The sequence below is a fragment of the Merops nubicus genome, unplaced genomic scaffold, assembly GCF_000691845.1.
Source record: "Merops nubicus isolate BGI_N331 unplaced genomic scaffold, ASM69184v1 scaffold3951, whole genome shotgun sequence".
NCBI classification, from domain to species: Eukaryota; Metazoa; Chordata; class Aves; order Coraciiformes; family Meropidae; genus Merops; species Merops nubicus.
In genome coordinates this window covers 57,809-80,286 of record NW_008586058.1, presented here as the reverse complement: position 1 = coordinate 80,286, position 22,478 = coordinate 57,809, and the positions used below count along the sequence as shown (strand labels likewise).

Genomic DNA, 22,478 nt, shown 5'->3' with positions numbered 1-22,478 from the left:
GCAACTGAAAAAGCAGATCTCAAATCAACTCAGACCACCAGTGTGCAAAGTTACGCACCACAGAGAAAAGTTTTACCAAAGGCATCAAACTGGAGCTCAGAGACTCACAATTCAGCTCTGTCCACCCACCCTCCCCCCACCACCTTTCACCAAGTTTAGTAACACCACAGGTTGCTGGACAGACATAGTAAGAAGGATTGCTCCTAATTGGAATCTTGCTGTCGTTAATGGTATACAGTCTTTAGGTTTAATGAAGATATCTTTATTTGAGAGAATATTAAGCTATAGTCATGAACATTACTTGAGGTACACAAACAAAAAAAATCTATCACTAAAGGTGCAATAATTTATTTGTATAACTCCTACCCTCCACTGAAGGTAATATAAACACAAAATGCTTCAGAATTACAGGATGTATTATCAAACTAGTCTCTGTATAAAAAAAAGTTATAGCTTCAGTTATAACAGAGAAGTCGTGCTGTGATGTTTAGTTTTTCAAATGCACTGATTAGATACTATCTTAAAATTACTTCTCAGCTCAAGTTGGCATATTCTATAAAGGTTTTGTAAACGTGAACATTTTAATTCCTAGAAACATTAAAACAAAACAGCTTTATTGCATGTTTATTTTCTTATTACTTTCAAAAGAATGCGATAACAGTTGACTGTAAATCATAAGCATACCTGAAAGGTGGGATTTTTTTTTTTATAGTACTTAGGCTTTGCCTGTCCAAACATAGTCGGACATATTTTGCAAATTTCTTAACAAAGGAAAAACCCAACATATTGCATTTTAAAGGAGCATGTGCAGCACTTTTATGAGTTTTTAAAAATGAGATGAGAGCCACAATGTCCATGTGTTCAAGCTCTTACAAGTGATTGTCTGGAGGCAGCCGATACTTATGAGAAGAGAGTTCCTTCTTGGAAGTTATTAGGACTGAAAGTCATGTCACAATGTAGTTGGCTGTCCAGCAGCTGGGTAAAACAAAACCAATACAAGTCGTTAGCTGACAGATTTTAACAAACACACATAGACTTTTCCTCATATGATCTCTAGAATTAAAAAAAAATGCATCTGGAAATATGTATCACTTGTGCCCCACTTCTCCTTCCTCCTGCAGAGTTGGGGCACTAACTGCAAAGAAGCATTCGGCGTAATTCCATTGGAAATATATTTTCCATGCCACATGGATAAATGCATTCTGCGTGCACATTTATTTCATTTTACTCCCAAAGTACTTGTGGACATTTTTACTCTCAGGCTGTGCAGTGACAAAAGAGAAAATCAAAGGACTGACGAGTCACCTTTAGGTGTGGCTGGTTTGCATTAGGGGGTAATACAGAGCCCTTGTGCTATTTGGCTTTAAAGGAAATCTCATGAATTTACATCCTGCTTTTGACTTTGACACTCACACCTGTAAATGTTCCCTGTATTTGACACCAGATACCAAGTTCCCTTCCTTGTGAGGTTTTGCTGCAGAGAAATAACATACTAATAAAACCTGGTTCACTTTTATTTGAAAAACAAAATATTTTGGACCCTGGACATAATCTTTAACACTTTTCTCTCTTAAGTTTTTTGGTAATTTATTTTGAAATAGAATCATCCACAGTTTCCAATAAGCTTTTGGCAGCCAAAATATTTCATCAAGATGTCCATAAGCACCTCAAAACAATATTGATTAATTCTGAGTCAGTCAGAGACCATTAGTTGTGTGCACTGCTGCAGGCTTTCAGATGCAGCCGTTAGGGCAGAAGGCATGAGCTGTACAATCAAGCAATGGATTTTATATTTATTTAGCACCAGACTTCCCAGATCTGAAAGGTGAAACTCTGCCATTGTACCAGTTTGTTCTTCATTTCAGATGTGGAGTCTCAAATTCTAGTTAAAAATTAACAACTAAGCATGTTTGCATTTTTTTCAAAACCAGTTGCTTTGAAACAGTCAACAAGAGCCAGTGTAACTTAAATTCAGCTAATTCATTTCTAGATTTTGCATGAGGAGCAAACACAGCAGGAAGAAACAAATTGTAGGAAAAAAAGACAAACCCTTGCCATTATGATTCTTCAGGAATCATATGTTTCTTCAAAACTTATTCCCCCTGTCATGGACCTGGTTATTGTTGTGCTAGGTATGTACATATGCAAAACTTCACAAAACACTGCACACAGCTCTGTACTGCACTAGCACTGCTGCTGTGGAAATGATGATGGAGAGAGCGACTTCCACAGCATATAAACTGATAAATAATTTATTTGAGCCTTCATCTATCCTTAAAGGACCTCAATTTTTATTTAAGCAAAAAGGATTAAGAAGAAAAGGGAAATATGACTTTTATCATCTTAATCTCCTTTTTTTGTGTGAAGATGGATGTGGAAATGTGCATTTTAAGGGTCAAGACCTGATCCACATGAGGAAGGTTTATAGTATCAAGCCCGAAGGGGAAAAGCTACTTAAAAATATGTCAGATTAAATAAATAATAATAAAAAGTTGCCAGCATTTCTTAGCAGAATTTAAAAAGAGAAAAATAAAAATCACCAAACAAATGGCTATACAATAGCACCCTCTAGCTCTGCTGCTGGGGAAATATCTTTCTCCTGAAACAGAAAAAAATCCAACCTATTCTGCTGACAAACACAGGTCACTTTCCTACTCCCGGATTTACAGCCACTGTTTTTGAGAGGTGGCAAACAGTAAGTGAAAATATCAAGCTCAATATCTCCACTTCTCAGTTAGGATTGTAGGCAGTGAATATAGTAAACAGTAACACACAGCATGAAGGCAATGATTAGTCCTGTGTTTTTTTTCTTACATCTTACTGTTTTCCACAAACTAGATGCCAGCATGAGCACTGCCTGTGTCATATCACTGGTGACACTGGGGTTAAGCTGAAAAATTCTCTAGCAATATGGCATCAGTCACAGAAATCCAGGTCTAGGAAGGACATTTAAGTGACCTGCTCCAAGGCAGAAAAATGTATTTTTTTTTTTTCTGATTGTCTCATTCTTCAAAACTTGCAGGAAGTGAGACTTTAGCACATGTCTGGGGATATCAACAAAAGGATTCATTACAAGCTACAGAATATTCCTAATATTTTACATGACCATTTTGTCCATGAAGGGAGGCCTGGAGACATAAAAAATGGGAACTTCTCCAAACAAGATCCAGGGTCCTAGACCTAATAGAAGTATCTATACATTGTCCCATGTGATGTGACAGATCCAAGCCTCCAGAACATGCAATATGTGTGCACAGTGCAGTGTTATATTCATGCACAGAAACAGTCTTTAATTCCAATACCAATAAGCAGAGAACTTCTAAGCAAGATTTAATAGACTTCGAAATCTTTTTTTGATACACGAGGATGATTAAAATGGCATAGGAAGGTTCCCCTTCCCAAAGCGAAGCTGTGCCTAACTGGCAAAGCCAGGAGGAGGCAACCCCATCAGTTAAAGTCATGGTAGCGATTTTATTAGTGTTCATTGTCCTTTGGACAGGATTTGGTACTTACTTCTGGATCGGATATAACAATCGTTGCAGTTAAGAAGACCATTTCTAATCCTGACATCTGTCCCATTTGCTGCATCTCCCAGCTGTCCCTTGCAAATGCCACACTGTTAATTGAAGAAAGAAGGTAAAAGAAATTATGCCCTACTGTTTGTCACAATTCTTTCTAAATTTTGACTTTTGTTTCAACAGTTCTTGGAACAGCAAGAAAAAATAACACCCCCTCAACTCATCCCATACTCCTGGGGAGCACTGCAAACCAGTGCAAAGGTTTTTAGAGCCAACAGCATTTAGCACTGGATTTCAGCAGTCTCCGCTTACACAGAAGTGAAGACTACTGATTTTAACCAGGGACATCTGGTTTTAATGTTGCATTCTGGTGCCAGCCCATCTGTGATAGACAGAGTTTAGAGAAGACAGTGGTTTAATTTGGACAAATGTATAAAACCAAAAAAGGCTTTATGAACGTGTCATACCAACTGGGCCAGAGATAATGGAAATGGACACTTTCTGAGTTCTCTAGAAAAGCCTCTTGAGTGATTCCACACTGAAACACTCAAGAACAGTCAAGAAGTATTTCTGCTGAGGGTTCTGGTGAAATCCAGAATACAGCATCTATTCCATAAACAAAGCTTTCCAGCCATGGGTCAGATAAAGATGGTTTGGGGCCTGACCAGATATTTGGGGGGGGGGGAGGAAATCCCGAGGCAGCTCATACTATATTTAAAAACCAATGAACACAACAGGGAAATGATGATGCTTTCCTCTGTACTTGACGAGCTATGTCTACTTGCTAAATCACAGGTTTTATTGCAATTAACATGTCTGAAAGCAAAAGAACACACTAGCTGCATTACTTCCACTTCTCTACAAACACACGCACACAAACATACGTAACAGACATGCAAATCCCTTGGTTCTCTCATTTTCAATTTCACATTGACAGCCCTCAAAATACTCTCTCCTCACACTGTGTGTGACTTATGATTTTTCTTAATAAAGCAAGAGACATACCCTGAAGCACTGAATATGGAAATAAAGACCAAGTGTTTCAATAATCATGGCAGCTCCTTTTCCAAGAGGAAGCCCGCAGGTAGAACAAAGCTTCTTTCCACTGACAGACCTAGGAGACAAACATGACCTTAGGAAAACAGAACAGCAACTGATGCTAAACCACAGCCAAATGTTTACACAGGTTTATGGAGCAGGACAGGGTGGGAGGAAGGAGCATTGGGGGGTTTCACATAAATACCCAGTGACCCTTCAGCTCCATTGCTGAATCAGCCTGCACGTCTGCCTTGCAAACAAGCAAGCAGAGGACTTAAAATGCTTGAATGCACAGCATCTCAGCTCCATTTCCCTGCCAGGCTGCTGTGCTAGACCAAGGGAGATGCACGTCTCTCAATGGAGGCCTGGATGGCAGTGAACCATGCCTGTGAATTACCCAGGACTAGTCAGAGCCACAGCAATTAGATATTTGCACAGATTACCCAAGCCAGACTCTCAGCCTGGAAATGTTTCCACTTTTTTTTTGCAAATGGGTTTGCTTACTCTAAGTCAGAAAGCAGGGGTGCTGCTCTGACACCCAAACAAGATGAAGTCAACAGTAGCACAGACCAGGCACCAGGCACTTGCTAACTAATTTTAGTGTCTGCTGCTGCAGCTACATGCCTGTTAGTATTACAGCTACTTTGAGTAAAGCTGAAATCAGATCTCCATCTGCAATGCAAAAATACTCCAGCTCTCTCCTTAAGCTTCAGTCCTGTCTAGACTTTTCTAGTAAATCAGCTGTTTGGTGACAACTGGGTGAAAGATCAGGGCTCCAGGATAATGGTTTTAATAGCAGCACAGGTACACTCTTCTATGGGTTTCACACTTTTCCCTTCTCACCTGTCTGCCAGCCTGACAAACCTGATGTTTGTCTACTGAGATGAAACCGAGACCAAAAGGGATCTCTTGTTATTCTGTCATAGAATCATAAAGGTTGGAAAAGGCCTCCAAGATCAAGTTCAACCATCAACCCAACACTACCATGACCACTAAACCATGTCCCGAAGTACCACGTCTACAAATTTATTGAACACCTCCAGGGATGGTGACTCCACCACCTCCCTGGGCAGCTTGTTCCAATGCCTCACCCACCTTTCAGTAAATAAATTCTTCCTAATATCCAATCCAAACCTTCCCTGCTGCAACTTACGCCCATTTCTTCTTATCCCACTGCCAGTTACTTGGGAGAAGAGATCACCACTCACCCCACTACAACCTCTTCCAGGTAGTTGTAGTGAGCAATAAGGTCTCCCCTCAGCCTCCTCTTCTCCAGACTAAACAATGCTAGCTCCCTCAGCTGCCCCTCATAGGACATGTTCCTCAGACCCTTCACCAGCTTTGTTGCCCCATGTCATCCATGACTTTTTTAGTCAGGGCTGAAACCAGAAGAGAAGCTTTGGGATACTTCATGAGTTTTGAAAAGATGGTCTGGTGAAACTGTATGCAGATAAGTAAGTTTAAAATATCTTCCTTTATGGTTTTGGTTCAACAACATCATAAGCCAGCAGCATAGATGGATATGGACTGCATCACAATTAAAAAAAAAAAAAAAAAAAAAAAAAAGAGAGAGAAAAAAAAAGAAACAGACAGAAGCAGCAGAAAGACTCATCACAACCAGAAAACTGTCCTCGCTTCCACTCATCTCAGTCAATCCTGAGCCCATCATTCTTTATCCCACCATGTACACTGACAGCACAAGCACATCACTGTCTTGTTGCTTCATTCTCATTATTCCTCTTAGAAAAACTTTCCTGTTTTCTTCTCCTCCACTACAACCTTAAGCATTCTCCTCACAGCCCTCTGTGTTATTTTTGAGTCTATCCTTGTTTCCACTTCTTCCCCACTATCAGAGTTATTATATGATCAAGTTAAAGTGCTGGATCAAAGAATAAAGTATTTTGGGAAATTTAAGAGACACTTTCTAATGTTTTAGTGTAACAGTGAATTACATCCCATACACTGTTTCCAAAACTAAGATTTATTTCAGTAAAAGATCTTAGAAAAGGGTCTCATAGCAGAATACAGCTGCTAAGTAATATGAAGCAGCTATCACAACTAGCTACATGTAGAAAGAAATGATCTGCAGTCTCACCAAAACTGCAGCCACAATTAGAAAAAAAAGAAGAAAATTTTCACATCAAAAATTCACAAGCGTTTCATGCCAATGCAAGTGGCATTGGAAGGAGGGCTTTGCTATGAAACATGAAGAAAAATGTTATTTAAACAGAACAAAAACTTGCTATGTTTTCTGTGTTGTATCACTTTACCCTGTTTAATAAGCCAACTGGTTATAATATACCCCAAATTATCAGTGATTCAACCAGACCACAGTTAACATTTATTTAGAGTTAGTACACGTATCTCAGTGAAAGCTGCACAGCTCCCTGCTTGAGAGAATCAGATATCTAGGAGATTAGCACAAATGCAGGCAAATTAGAAAACCAACAAAAACCCAAAATGCATTTCAAGTTTGGAAATGAAGGGAAGTATTTCTTTTTAAATCAGCAAGTGTTGAAATGTGACAATGGCTAGCACATACCTTACTCTGGAGTATATGACTGCTCACAAGGAAGACGAGATTCTTTGGCGTAAGTGCTCTGAACTCATGCTTAACTGCTTACTTTGACAGGGGCTTATATCATCCCATTTCAAATTAATTTACATTTCAATGACCAAGCAAAGTCCTGCAGCTGCTTTCTGAACTGTGTTATTTGAAAACATAACAATACTGCTGAAGTAGGCAAGAAATATGGGAGAGGGAGCTACGTGTTTATTCCACGGATGGTTATGAATTGCAACATTTAGAAGAATGCATAGTGCATCCACATAATACTTCTGTGATTTACACTGAAGCACTTCACTAGCAACTAAAAGAAGCATTCAGTCTGCAAAATTTCTTATTGACCTTTTGTACCTGTTGGGTGACTGACTTGGAGCAGCAGGAGAGCAGGGAGACGATGGCCCAGATCGGAAGTTCTCAAGATAGCCTGCCCTAAAATACAGAAGAGAAGGTGCATTACCATAGATGAAGAACAATTAACACAGCTTTTGTAGAGAGAAATTTCAGCTGGTAGACTTTGGGATTCCCATCTCCAAAGATTTTATCTAAGCACAAAAAAAGGTATAAATTTGCTGCCCATTGCCATTTTGATAAGTTAAATATAGCACACATTTTTGGTTCTGAGTCTTTGTAGGCTTGCTACTGCTCAATCAGATAACTCACAGAATAGTTAGCCATGTGTAGACTTCCACCCACCTACCAACCCAATATAGCTCCCACCATGATAAAAGAGGGTTAAGCCAAGGCACAGCACCTTGTACTCTGTTGGTCAGGGGATGTGCTCAGAAGCACACTGGTAGAGCAGAAGTAGGGTTGTTGTTGGAGTTTACTGAGTAACAAGGAAGCTACCAACACTGAAGAGTGGTTTATTACTAGTTATATCCGTTCTACCCTGCAAGAATTTGGTGAGAAAAACCTGCCATGTTTTATGCTACCAGAAATCACAGGATTGATTCAACCTCTCACTGCTTTAAGTTGTTTACAGATTAAATAACAATTTTCTCAAACACATATGAGCAGTATTAGGAAAAGATAATCAAACCTCAATATACATTAGTTTTGACTGGATACAACCTTCATAGAAGTACCACATTTTGCAGGGGAGTATATTTACATATATGCCAGTAGTATATATGTGCTATGGAAAACATACTTTCCTTTCTTATTACATGGATAGACTTTCTGCAAATATTAAGCAAGCAGATCCCTTGTTTATCGAAAGAACTGGCATTGCCTTTTAGTAATGGTTATTCAAAAACACAAGGCAAAGCATCAGAGAAGAAAAACCCTCACCAAAATTTACAGGAGAAAGTAAATACTAATCTCTGTGTACCTTCTTCTAAAAGGTATAATCATTAAAGAACGATAAAGTAGCAATCTATGCGTGTTTGGAAGCTGGGGAATGAAGTTCTTTGATCCCAAAGAGGCAGGCTTTACCGGACATTCCCACCCTGATAGTTAGCCACCTACTAGCTATAAATGTTTGGGCTTGGCCACTTAAAACAAATGAAGCACATGAACTGTTACACTGATGAGTGCTTGAAGAGCTAAGGAGAAAGACAGAGAAGGGCAAGCAAGGGTCACGCTCCCTCATAAAACTAGTTACTGGGGTACCCATGAGAAATAGTATGGTCTTGGTGGGAAAGCCAGTAGTCAAAGGTGTCTTCACACTGCAGGACTACCTGTGAAACTTAATCAACAAAGAATGCTGAGTAAGAATATAAGGGAGAACAGAGTGAGTAGGACTTCTCAATTTTTGCAATAACCTTTATTTTGTGTTCTCACCTCCTCATTTCCCCTGCAGAACTTGGCTGTTGTCCTGCACTCTGGCCCAGGAACGGTCTCTGCCAAATGTCCTCTGTGTGATGCGGGGACTGCTTTGTCAGCAACTGCTGATTCCAGGAGATGTCTACAACGGGAGGTGGGGAAATTTCAATACTTGAGACAAAATGTTTTTGTCAGTACTTATAGACCAGAATAGCTTGTGGGCACACCATAGAGGAGACAAGAGATGTACTGTTACATAAAAGTTATTTCTCAGAAACCCCGAATAAAGTCAGAGACAGGCTCTGCTACATCAGACCTTTATGGAATGATGTCCCCCTCCACCACCTTCACATACACATGACCTACCCTGCTGCTGAATCTCATTTTCTTAAGGGGGAAAGGATGAGTCCAAACAGCCATCCATGAAAAACATGTGGGAAAATAAAGTATTTCTGTCATAAGAAAGGAAGCACCAGAGAGACTGAAACTTCCTGTGGTGCTTGGGACCCAAACTGCTCAACAGAAAGAATTAAGAGGAAGGCAGCGTAGTCACTGCTCTCCATGAGCCAACTGATAAACAGTCCTCCACTTGTAATTTCCTTCTGCTTTTCAGATGGTTGCACAAGGCTCAGTGACAATAACAGCCTCCCACCAATGCGCAGTGATCTCTGTGACACCTAGGCAGCCAAGCGTCCCATCTTTGAGACACGGGCGTGCTACCTGAATCCTTCCAGATGAATTTTGTGGCTCAGAGGCTAGGGAGGAACCTTACCCTAACATGCATCAGCCAGCTGATTTAGAGAAGAAAAACTTTGCTATGAAAAGCCTGTTACCTATTTTTGATATCAAGACAACAATACTCTAGTCCTGACTAATTAAGGACTTAAGGAGAGAGGTAGGATGTGATTCTTTAAAAGGCAAGAAAGGAGCTGTCAAAATACTTGTAGGGAACCAAACTATTGAACAGAACGTAGAAACCCCCTGATTATCACTACTAGTTAAAACCTGTCAAACCTCTGAAGTTCGCTTAATCAGTACTACAAATCCACAAGGATGGATCACTGGGCAATATCTTCTTCTTGCTTTCTTTGAGCAACATTTATCAAAGCACTAAGAATACAATAAAATCAAGACAGGGAAAGTAAGCCTGCTAAGTTGGATAAACTGAATTGGCATTTGGAACAAGTAATAACCCTGAAACCTTTTCTATCCATAGATGTTTCACTTTTAGAATCATCATTTTTTATACTAGACTGAAAATAAGAATCTAAAACTTGATTTCAAGATCAACATTTGCTTTCTGTCTTCAGTTCTACTTACTTTCCACTGTTCACCTGCATTAGATAATGATGCTAAATTAGTGAATTTGCCTTTTTTTAGGGTGACCCCACTGACAGCAAGGCTTTGGGGAAATGCCTTCATTCAAAACACATCAACACTTACAGGAGCTTAAAATAAATCTATTAATTTTAAATGTCATCAGCCATTTCTAAGGACAAAATTGAGACAGGTGTCACTTTAGGCTTGGCTTGAAAAGGTTACACAATCAGCTAGTGATTTTTACTGGACTGAAATGGACATAAAGATTCAAATTAGTTATCAAAACACAAAATAAGTGTTGGAAATATGCTTCCTGTATCAAGATAAATCCTATATTTATGTAAGATGATGTAAAAGGTGGAAAATAGCTGTGTTTAACTACTACTGTGAACATGTGGGCTTGTAAATGAGACTCCTGCCTGCAGCTGAAATACTCATCTCTGATGGAAACAAGAAGATTTAAAATTTCACCTTAACATATTTACCTTTGCTAACAGAAAATAACTTCTGAGTCTGAGGATTTCAAATTTTGAAAATATATGTGTACTGTCAATTTCCAAGATTCTTTGAGTTAGATTTCTGCAGAATATCTATCTGGAAAAGAATACATGCATATGAAGCGTCTCGACTCTCACCCTGAGTCAATGGGAGGTTCAGTCTGGCAGGAGAGTTGCGCTCCTTCACTGGCACCTGCTGCTCCTGTTCACCTCCTTTCAAGATACCTGTCTCTGGGTGTCCCGAGAGTACTTTATTTCCACTGCCAATAAAAATAAGTCACATTGTATACATAAAGCAGGGAAAAATTCCACCTAGAATGTAAGATCAAAATCAGACTTCCGAATATCAGTCTAATCTTTGCAAAAAGATTTTTCTCATTGTATCACCAATGACAAAATCATGAGGATAACTGTCATGAAGTTACAAGTTTGTCTTTGATTATGCCAAGTCTTCCTGCTTACCTCACATGCTGCCACTTAGACACACTAAAGACCATTCTGGATTTGTGCAAAATGGCTTATTTGTCAGAGAAACAGCTTTTCTCAATGTTCTCTATACAGTGTTCAGCATCATCAGATGCTTCTCCACTTTGTGAACGCTGTTATTAGCAGCTGGGCAAAGACCAGGACTTTGAACACCATCTGACACGTTTAGGTATGGCACTTCTGAGATAGCCAGGAAATCTCCCACAGATACTGAGTGAAAACAGCTACTGCTCTTCTATCCCTCCAAATAGCTTGTGAAACACACACCAGACAAAGTGCAGCAACATACAGAGATGTCTGAGCCATCTAATCTCTCATCTGGTTGAGGTGACAGTCTCTTGGCTAAGCCATATACTGAAAGGACAAGCCTTCTGACATGCACAACTAGGGCTGCACATTGCCATATATGTGTAAGCCTGCAGCAAGTGATTATTGATCCGGATATATTACACCTTTCACCAGGCTGTCACATGCTGATGCTCCACCATCAGTCACAGGCAGATGTGATGTCCCAGAAGTCTACAGAACACAAAACTCCACAGGGCTAAGAAATGCTTAGGCTTGATCCATACCTCCTTTTTTCTTGCCAGAGTTCATTCTCCTTGTTTTTCAGAGATGGAATACTGGCCTGCTCCCAGAGCAGCTGCTTCTGCCTTGTAACTTCTTTTTGTTTTCCTTCCTCTGGAGAGCTGTTAGAGTCAGTTGAGTTCTAGAAGACAGCAGGGGAGGGAACAAGGAGCTTCCCTTGAATTAGGCATCAGCACATGCATGGAAAAGCACAGGCTGCCCCCACATATATTGTGTTGACACATGTTATTAGCACAAAAACCATCTCATATTACACAGTGGGATCACCTGACCTTGGTAAGGGTAAGTTTGGATTTAACAAAGACTTCAGCTGAGACAATCAACTAATTGGACTAAAGTTAGCATAAAAACCCACAAAGTTTGGGACAGACCATTTATGAGATGATGTTCAGGACGACAAAACTTCCCACTATGTATTTTTGGCAGAAACCCTTGAATCGCTTTGAGAGTCTAGACAGTGTCCCATTGGACTGGGCAGGACTTTGTGAGAGACCTCAGCTTGTTGTCTCTGCCTGGGGGCAAAGCATTACTCACATGTACTGGGCATTCAAATGGCAACACCAACTACTTCCAAAATGGTACTGGTACTGGAGTGGGTCATACCTGACTGGTGGAGCTTGAATAAGCCATGACATGAGATTCTTTGCTTCTGGATGCAGGCACTGCCCTGAAGGTGGCCTAAGTGACTCCACCCAGGAAGTTACTGCTACATAGCCATGTGGAAAATGGGCATGGCTGATGCCCCTGCCCAGGGGTGAGTGATAAAAGGGGGAAGGAAAGGCGAGAGGAGAACCAGATGATACAGTGCTCCTAATCCTGGAGTTGAATGGAAAAAAGGCAGATGACTTCTTGGGTGTGAGTGCCTTAGGCAGGAGAAAATTATGTCTGGGAATCCCACATTTATTCTACTGATCTCACCTGGGGAGTCATTCTCTGATCTCTGGCAAACACTTAAATATAATACTTATAGCTTCTGGATGCAATGAATTAAGCATTTCATGCTGCATAAGCATAACAAAAATAATAGAGAGTGAACATTCCTCAGTTTTATGGCTTTCTATGGGATGGTGGGAGAGAAAAGGAGAAAAAGTGAGGAGGCAGGATTTGGTCTCATCGCAGATATGCTTAAAGCACTGTCTCATGCTCAAGATTTTGGATACAGGGAAATCACTTCAGATTTTGATGGCTTTGAGTTGGTAGTTAGAAACAGGTGACCGTTTTTTTACAGCACCAGTAAAGAGAGGCAGCTGCAAAGAGAGAAAGTATCACCTACTGGTCTAGCCCAAAACAGGATGGTAGCAGCTTGCTTGGGAGTATGGCTCCTCAGCTGTAAAAATATACAAGCTGCAGCACTCTGAGGTATCACCAGTTACAGAAGAGATTCAGGGAATACTCTTACTGTTCCCAGGCTTTGTTAGCCTGTAGTGCACTGAAGATGGCTTAGTCTTTATTGCCTCCACGAGAAACTCACCGCTGTCTTGTTTCCTTCAGTGGTAGAGGAAGAGGAGGAGAGGAGCTCAGCAGAGTTTGAAGAAACAATGAATGGAACTACAGTATCCTCAATTATCTTGCGTTCCTAAAAAAAAGAGGATTAGGAGAGATTTAGGGTTAAAATATAGAATGTCAGCTAAGAGCTTAAGAGGTAGAAGCACAAAATTTGGCTATGTGTTATATTTAGATGGCTAGATAAGGACTTGTGGTACCAAGAATAATGGTAACACCTCAATTTTTAATTTGCTTCAAGATTTTACACTCCTTTTCCTTTAACTATTTCTATCTTTGGGATAGCATGTCCAAAAGTGGAAAGAATATTCCACTTGGGATGGCACCACTGTTTCTCACAACATCCATCTAATAAATTTCATATAAAATAACATTTGGTACATGAGAAACTTATTCTGAAAGTTGAAAAAAATTTTCTTGTTCAGATCACAATTTTGGCCTTCAAGCACAGAAGGTATTAATTTGCATAATGCATAACTAGTTGAACTGAACACATTAGTATTTTCTGATTCCCTGCATAATGACCCACATACAACAGAAGAAAATTACTATCTTCTATATTGTTAATATTCTACAATGGCAAGTTTTGAATATTTCCTGTGGTCTTTTTTTTTTTTTTTAAACAAGCCCAGTTTACAAAATTACAAAAGCAAACCCAATGCAGACATCAATTTAATCTGTAGTTCCACCAAGTGCAGGCACCAAGTATATGCCAAAATGCACAAGGCTTTGCCTCCAGAGGGAAATCTGAGCATGCCCAGACACAACCATACTGACTCACCCAGACTTGCACAGCAATTAGACACCACCACCTATGCAGAGCTTCTGAGGATACCTGTCTAAATATTTAAGTATTTATCCTCAGCGCCCATGGTAGTGTTTAAGAGAAACAATCGTTCTGAGAACTCAGCCTTCAGAAGGCTTTTTATTAATTAATTAAAGTATGGTCTTTTTTTTAGTTATGTAAGTGGGTGCATTTAAACACAAAAAAAGTCAATAAGCAACCTCCTCCCTTGAGCCTTATACCTCTTCGTAGTATCTACGCTCCTCCTCTTCAACTTCTCTCTGGGCTTTTTCCCACTCCTCTTTCAGCTTGTCCTGCTCCTTCTGATACTTCTCCTGTAAGAAGATAAAAATAGAGGTAAATTCAGAGCATTTTGGTTTAGGATTAAATCCTGTAGTATTGTCACAGTAATGATGAACCTGCTAAGAGTGGTTTAATCAGAAATAGGATGAAATCGGAAGATAAAAATTTGAAACAACCATGGGTGTCCACAAAAGCTTCTTTTCCTCCTCTCCCCCCTTATTTCTAGTACTTAAATTTAACACCTTCAAACCACAAGGAACACTTAACACACTAGAAGAATTTTAACTTGTTAGAAATTTTTAAATCTTTGGTCAAAAAAGAAATTTATGGTCAACAGTTTCAATAATTCCTTGTTCATTATACAGTATTAAGAGTTCCAAAAAGCTACCACACACCCCAAAACACTTAGGCATGTATTTTATATTAAAAACTTCAGCCAAATAACATAAACAAGAAGGTTTTGCAGATATTGGTGTTAATTTAAGAGATGCCAGTACAATTTAATAAATGACGAATACCTGTGAAAGTTTAAAAGATAAATGGTGTGCAAAGGTTTGAAGAGGGTAAGCTTATAATTATCCAAGTAGCATATTTTCCTCCTTGATGGAATTATTTCTTGAGAATTGTTTTCACATAGTTTTGCATGAAAAATTACCTCAAAGACATCTTTAAAATTGTTTGACAGAACTGGTTTGAGTACAGGGAATAACAGTGAACAGGGAAGAAAAGGGATATGGACTTCCATATCCCTTTGACATCAGTTCCAACTTCTGTTCAAATTAGGAACTACATCTGCCTACTACAGAAGAGATGCATTTACTACCCACATATGTCAGAAAAAAGAGACTTTAGACAATTCTAAGAGGAAACAACCATATTAGTTAAAAAGAAATAATCTCAAGAAAGCAGTAGAGACACAAGTCATTCTTAAAAGACAAAAAGACTCTATTTTGTTGTTCTCTATCCTTTGCTCTTCTGTTACATGGAGGAAAGATAAGGTTTCTTTAGGACCAACCCTCATCACACTTTCAAACGACACTACTGACCACCGGGGAGATTCAAGTTCTCAGGGTTACTGCACTTACTCCAACTAGGACACAAACCCTTTTACAGCTTACTCTACTACTAGGCAAAACCAGTGGTCATTTTGATGGGCTTCTCCCTCTTCACAAAACAACCCTCAGCCCCTTTTTGTCTAAATTTAGCTTGGTATTTTCCAAGAAAACTCTGTGCACAAAGCAGAGATCTATGAAAATTTATTAAGACTGTCATTTTAAAGAAGAGTTCCACAGGCCTCAGGGTCAGCAAAGTGTCTGTTTTAAGACAGAGGCTCCAAGTAATTAAAAGTCTCACAGCTTACGCTCAACAAATAAATATAGTTGAGGATCAACACTTGGATTAACTCCACACTGGAAGACAGAACTAAGTCCTTTTGGTTTTACCATGAAGTAGGGAAGTGAGACACGAGTGCCCAAACCACAGAGAACATGTGTGTATGCTTATTTTATTGCTTATTTGCCACAGAATTTACTCAAGCATCCACAGAGGATACTGACACAAAATGCCCAACTTTTGTCTGAAGGGACAATTCAACAGCTGAACCACGTGATGGAAGACATGTAGTTTCTTCCCTACCTGAAGCAAGCGTTCTTGCTCATGCTGCCACCTTTCCTGGCGCTTTCGCTCTTCTTCTGGATCCCAGGACCAAAAATTGAAACGCTTGCGTGAAGGAAAACCAAGCTATTAGACTTTGACACTATACTTCACAAGGCTAACAGAGAAAGCTGCAGTTCACCTTGTCTGTCCCTGGCGAGGATGTTAAAATGAGAAACTGAGAACTAGATAATGGTCCTTTCGGTTAGCAGACAACAGTCTTGGCTTCATTGGCACTTGGGATTGCCCACAGGTATCCAAATGATAAAACAGTCATTTGGTTTGCAAAGAAAGGCTTGGGAAACTTCAACCGGAGGGGAAAAAAAGCCTAAAAAGATCTGAAAGAAAGCTCTAAGCAGCACTGAACAGAGATACCTGCAGCTACTCAAATTTAAAGAATACATCTATTTTACTTCTCTATAAGCTTCTGCACAACATGAAAAGCAATTTGTGATAGCAAAAAATATTTCCTCATTTCATATGGCTGCTGGCACAATAGCATATAGCCTTGTTTTAAGTTTTTATCCATAATGAAATAATCTCAGGCTTCCCTAAGGATCCTGTTGCACAATACATGTTTAAAATCCTTATAGTAAAGGGCAATCTTTGACACTTGATGTCATATTCCTTTCCACTAAGAGCTGTATTTGAATCAGATAGAAAGAGATGATGTCTGGTTTTATGTGACAAACAGTATATGAAATACTGTGTATTTCAGAATAGTATTTGTGTGTGTTCCCCCCCTCCCCTCCCATTAAGAAGACAGGAGAATTGCGGTCTCATCTAATTTCTATGCATTTAAAATAAAATAGATAATTTAGATTTACATATTGTTTCGTGATTGTGATGCTTTCATGGATTCAGGACCAAATACTGTATAGTTACAATTCCCTCCAGGTAAGAGAGGAATGCATAAATTCCATGTTCAGATCATGTCTTGATTTGGGTTATATTTTTTCTCTCTCACTTCCATGAGAAAAAAAATTATCATTCTGATTTGGGGATGTTAAAAGACAGTTTGCATAAAAAATTCACTTTTGCTAAGCACGTATCTCTAAACTAAACTATAATGCAGAAAAGATACTCACATTTGATTTGTCACCACTATCAGAATCAGCTGTTAAAAAAAAACAAACAACAACAGGAAAAGGAAAGATTAAATTTAATATAGCAAAATGTGCTTGGCCTGCAATTAAAACTACATTGTATCTGTATAAAAAGGCTTCATGTTAGTTTCTTATTTGCTCCCACAACCAAACGCAAAGATGAATCGCAAGCAAATAAACCAGAAATACAGATTACCCATCACCAATGAAGTTATTTTTTATTTGGGTATAGAGGAGCACAAGATAAACTAACATTAGGTACTACTCTACCACTAGGTAATGCCATCTACTTCTGGCCACAGACGTTAGCGGTGTTTGGACACTGGGTGTTACCTACCTGGATCTACTTTTCCCTTCGTGATTCAGTGCAAGGAAGGAAAAAGCACAGCAAAGCTAAAAGGATGGGACTACACTATTCAAGAGCCACAGTTACGAAGAGAACCATTGACGTCTTCTATCCAAATGATAATTGGGCTAACTTAAAGAAATTAAAGGTATTTATAGGCAAGTGATTTCATTTGGGTGCCTGAAACCAGAGCATCACAACAATGTGCGACCCAACAGCTCTTTGTCAACTGTGCAGCAGGAATAGACTCTTTCTACGAAAGCAAGAGGTAGAACAAGTCCCCGTGATGGGCAGCTCTCGCCCCAGCCCCACGTCGGCAGAGGGGCACGGCCGGAGGCAGCAGAAGGGCTGAGGTTGGCCTTAGCGCCGCATTTACCTGACTGCGAGAAAAACCGTGAGCGCCGCCAGTTGTTGCGCACCCTAAGGGGAAGCAAGGCCCCGCGGGGCAGCTCTGCAGGCACCGGCACGGAGACAAAACGAGAAACACAGCGTGGTCAGCAGGCGATGGCGGACTCCCGGACCCGAGCCTCCGCCCCCACGAAAGGGATTGCGACGACAGTGGCTTTAGCCCGTGGCACCGAGCTTACAACGGGCCTGCAGATCACGCGCTGCCCGTATCCAGAGGATTCTTCTGTAGCGTGGCACCTAGCTGCACAGGAGAGCTCCAGCACACTACTGCTAGTCAGGGGACGTCATCCCTTCGAGCCTGTGGGTGGTGCTCGCTTTCATTCCTACTACGGACGCAGGGTTTAAAGGACTTTGTGATCCTTTCAGCTCTGTACGTGAACACTAGAGAGCAGCCAAGTGTTTCAGCATCACCCAGAAAACAGGCCAGAGACCTACAGTCTGTTACGTCATGTTCGGATTGATGTGCCTGACATACAATACTGTCTCAAAGCCTCTTTGGAAAGCACTTCCCCAGTTAAGACACGTGAGACTTTTATTCTGTTTCAGCAATCCTGTTTTCCACAGTGGATCACCTTCAGCAGTTTCAGTCTTGAAAACACTAGGATAATCAGTATCTGACCTATACCTAAACTAACAACCTAATACATTCTCAGGGGGAAGAAAACTTCAAGATTATTCTCTCTCTTTCACAATACCTTTATTGTATCGGTATTTTATGTAAAATATTATTTTATATTTAAATATTTCATTTTTAAATTTAAATTAAAAAATTATTTATCAATTTAAAATTAATACCTTTATGTAAGGTATTTCAGAATACCTTGCACATATTTCACAATATATGCATGTCTAAAATCAATATATATCAAACTACTAAACACGATCAGTCTCAAGCAAAACTTTGTCATGAAAGCCAAAAAAACCCCTTATTTTTTTGCAAGGACTCGTGATGGGCACAGGCCAAATTCAGGGATGTGGGCAGAGCTGTATTCTTCATCTATGAAAAGGAGCTCCACAGAGCAGCTGAGTGAAGAATTTACCTCCAGAAGTTTTTATTGTGAGATAAAACCAATTGCTAAGCCATTCTAACCTGTGAGCAGCAGTACTGATAGAATAGTCGTTGGCATAATACAGCTTTTATTACCAGGCCAGCTAAGAGCAAGATAGGGCTCTCCCTGAGCCCTCCACTGTGTTCCAGTTCTGAGGTTGTGTTTAAGGGGAACAGCCAGAAGAGTCCTTTGCATCACAGAAGCCATACTACCAAAAACAGTCAGATGCAACTAGAAAACCTTTTTAGTTCCAAAACCCTCCAGGTCATTGATTAGGCACTTCTCCCTGAACACCACATGCACATATTCATTTACTGTCCAGCTTAGTTCTCCGAATGCTTTTTGCTTACCTTGTAGACCAGAATTCTGCAGAGTAACTTGGCTGGTCTCAGGTAGTTTCTTTAAAAATGGCATTACTACACTCCCCTCTTGTTCCAGGGCTTTTGTTTTCTTCACCTGTTCAGACATTTGGTAACATTCAAAAATCAGCAGGTACAATCAAAGCTTAACTTCAACCCCTTATACTTAGTTTCTGAATGAACATTATTAAAGATTAAGCTTTTATCTGCAGAATTACAACACTGAGTTAGAGTATTGAAGTCCTGGAAACAACTGGTAGCTGTTTGTTGTTGACATTCACACTGTCCTGCACACCAAAGCTGATCCCAACATCCAACTTCCCTGACAGAGAGGTATGGGTATGGCCATTTGTCACCTTTGCCACCACCTGCACTTGTGCAGCACTTCAAGAGGGCTAAGAAGGTAACCCACACTGTCTACAACTTCTGGTTACTTTGCCCTCCCAATACATGGTGGGACTGGAGTTTGTGAGTTCAGTTCTCATTTCTGCTCCATCCAGTTTAGAGGTTCAAACACTACAAACAGACACTGATGAGTTTTTTTGGAGGGGGAACTCTCTGATGACCATAGGATTTCATACAGAAACCATCCTCCAGGGTCACTCCCTGGCAGACCGTTTTGAATAAACATTATATAGAGAAAATCAACAATCTGCACAATAAATATTTCTGTGTGAGATCTTTCTTCTTTTTCTGTTTTGTTTTCTACTCCTGCTGTTTCTTGCCCTGACATACCTCCAGTATAGCAGGGAGCTCTGCTTCCTTCTGCTGCTCCATTTCAGGTTTCTTCACATCTTTCTCACTTGCAACAGCTTCCTCTGATGGGACAGGACTGGGGAGAAATTCTAATCTCTTCACAACAGGGCTGGCACAAGCTGCAGTTGACTTGAACTGCTTTTGATCTGAACCTAAGCCACACATATAAGAGATAACATTGCAAGGTTAAAATATCTTTTCAAATAAGATGCAGGCCTATTTCTTACCATCCAATTTCTTACGGGATATACTGTGAGTGCATTTACTGGATATTTGGAAAAAAGTAATCTTTCTTCAATACAGGCAAAATTAGTATCTCAGAGAAGACAAGTTTTTAAGAGTGAAATTCACCTGACAAAATGTAGTTGCTTCCATTAGACTTGGGACACGTTATGGGATAACCTTCACGGTAAACAGAGAGGCAGTTCTCAAGGAGTCACCCAAACTATCTCAGACTTTCATTATTTGAGATGAGATGATACCTACAATGTGCCTACTGAGGCACAGATCTCTTTACTGAAGTTGTGTGAAGAATCCTATCCTAAGATGCTACCCAGACAAGCAACTATACCACAGTTAACATGGTCTCACTATCAGCCCTAGAAGGTATTTCAGCTTGCCTATTTCCACTAAACCATGTGAGCCAAGCATCACACAGCAAAATAATTGTTCTCACAGGAAGACTCGAACTAGAATAATCTAGCTGTCATTCAGTTCTTAAAGAAATCCAACAAGCTGATGCTGGTTTATGGGAGAAGAAACTAGGAGTACACTGGCTTACAGCTGAAGACTGGGACAGCTAAACTACTAGCAGCTGCTACCACCAGAACCAGAGCAGCTGACAGCATCCCAGGCAGTGCACAAGGATTCAGACATCTCTCTAACCTCTAAAGCAGAAGCTCAGACCCTATTCGCTTGCCGACCACGGCAGCAGTGGCAGCTTCTGAATGCACATTGCTGGCAGGCCAGGGGAGCGAACTGAGATGCACCCCACGGTCCCACTAAGAGCCCGCACACAGGCGGAGACAAGAGCTGCTCTTGCTGCCAGGCAGATGCACACTATTTTGGAGCAATTTCCATACTATTAGTGGCACAGGGGGTCACAGCATGTATGTATCTGGCTTATAGTGAACAGCAGAGCAGGCTGCTTACTCTACAAGAAGGTCACACTGTTTGGACCACACCTACCCCTCCAAAGCAGACAAAATGAAAACCCATGCTCCTTTACCATTTCAGTTTCTGCAAGGCTATCTCAGTTTTCCTTGCCAGCCAATAATAAACTCTGCTGTCAACAGTTAATGTTTGGCATTTCTCACAGGTGTGAAACCTAACACAAGGTGGCTTTGTAATTTGTAGACAAGTATCACCAGCTCATCCCTGCTGACTCTTGACAGAAGAATTTCATTGGTTCACCACAAGACTGCAGCTTCTACATCATCTGCCAGGTGCAATTCAAGATCGTTAACCTCTGTGCTTTGGCATCTAGGAGCCAAAGTAATTAAGTCAGCTAATGAGCCCTTGCTAACAGCCCATGTGCTTCAGTGTCTTGCAGCACATCAAGAAAAGGCTGGATATACTTCTGATCTTGAGGGAATGGTAGCCCATTGATGTTTGTTGGCAAAGCTCAATTGTTTAAAACACAGTTATCCTCAACATATAGGAGCACTGTGCTTATATACCAATTAGTGCCAGAGATCTCACTTAAATACCTGCTTCAGAGGGTACCTTTATTTAATCATACCAAACTTACCTTTGATAGACCCATTTCATCAAACAATTAACAAAAAAATATCATGAACTTAGTAAGATAGGAGGAAATGAATAAAATGCCTACTCCAAAGGCAGTGTTTCAGAAACACCCTTTTGAGAAAAATAACTTCAATTTTACCAGCAAATCCCTTTCCTCAGATTAAGAATTATGCATAAAGGCTTTAAAGCAGAAAATCAGAAGTGTGGACAATACTGTCTATTCAAACCCCTAGAAGGATGGAAGTGCCCCTTCTTATTCTCCTTCCCCACTTCTTAATGTCTTAGACAGAAAAAAAAGTGTTAAACAGAAGCTATTAATGACTGATAGATTCTGCCCTGGCTGCTTTTTGGTCACAGAAAGCTGTGGTTCCAGCTTTTCACTCACTACAGTGGCAAAGCAGATAACTTACATCCTGAGCAATGTGCAGTCAGGTGTATCATTGCCACCACAGAATAACAGAACAACCCAAGTTGGAAAGGGCCACGAGAGATCACTTGGTCCCACCTTTCATGGGAGAGGGAGCCTCCTAGCATCCTGTTGAAAACTCCCAATGATGGGGACACACCATGTCCCTTGAGGGGTTCCTACTGTAAAAAAATTCTTTATATCAAGATTTCTGCCATCTTCTGCGTTTTCTAATAAACCCTCTTGGTGCCGCTGCAGGTGCACTCATGGATTCCTGCT

The 22,478-nt window shown here is 40.3% G+C and overlaps 1 protein-coding gene across 1 annotated transcript in view; it reads right to left on the bottom strand.

Moving 5' to 3' along the window:
* Positions 1-238: 238 nt before the first annotated feature.
* LIMCH1 (LIM and calponin homology domains 1) overlaps positions 239-22,478 on the bottom strand; it is a gene marked incomplete at its 5' end in the record, with an annotated part of 74,906 nt that continues 52,666 nt past the window's right edge. Inside the window, 14 exons of the mRNA XM_008948515.1 lie at positions 239-975; positions 3,514-3,616; positions 4,524-4,632; positions 7,474-7,551; positions 8,905-9,028; positions 10,842-10,963; positions 11,762-11,898; positions 13,249-13,353; positions 14,307-14,399; positions 16,003-16,107; positions 17,109-17,137; positions 17,849-17,923; positions 19,280-19,385; positions 20,024-20,196. Of these exons, the coding sequence (XP_008946763.1) occupies positions 950-975; positions 3,514-3,616; positions 4,524-4,632; positions 7,474-7,551; positions 8,905-9,028; positions 10,842-10,963; positions 11,762-11,898; positions 13,249-13,353; positions 14,307-14,399; positions 16,003-16,107; positions 17,109-17,137; positions 17,849-17,923; positions 19,280-19,385; positions 20,024-20,196 (1,385 nt within the window). The remainder of the gene's footprint in view (positions 976-3,513; positions 3,617-4,523; positions 4,633-7,473; positions 7,552-8,904; positions 9,029-10,841; positions 10,964-11,761; positions 11,899-13,248; positions 13,354-14,306; positions 14,400-16,002; positions 16,108-17,108; positions 17,138-17,848; positions 17,924-19,279; positions 19,386-20,023; positions 20,197-22,478) is intronic.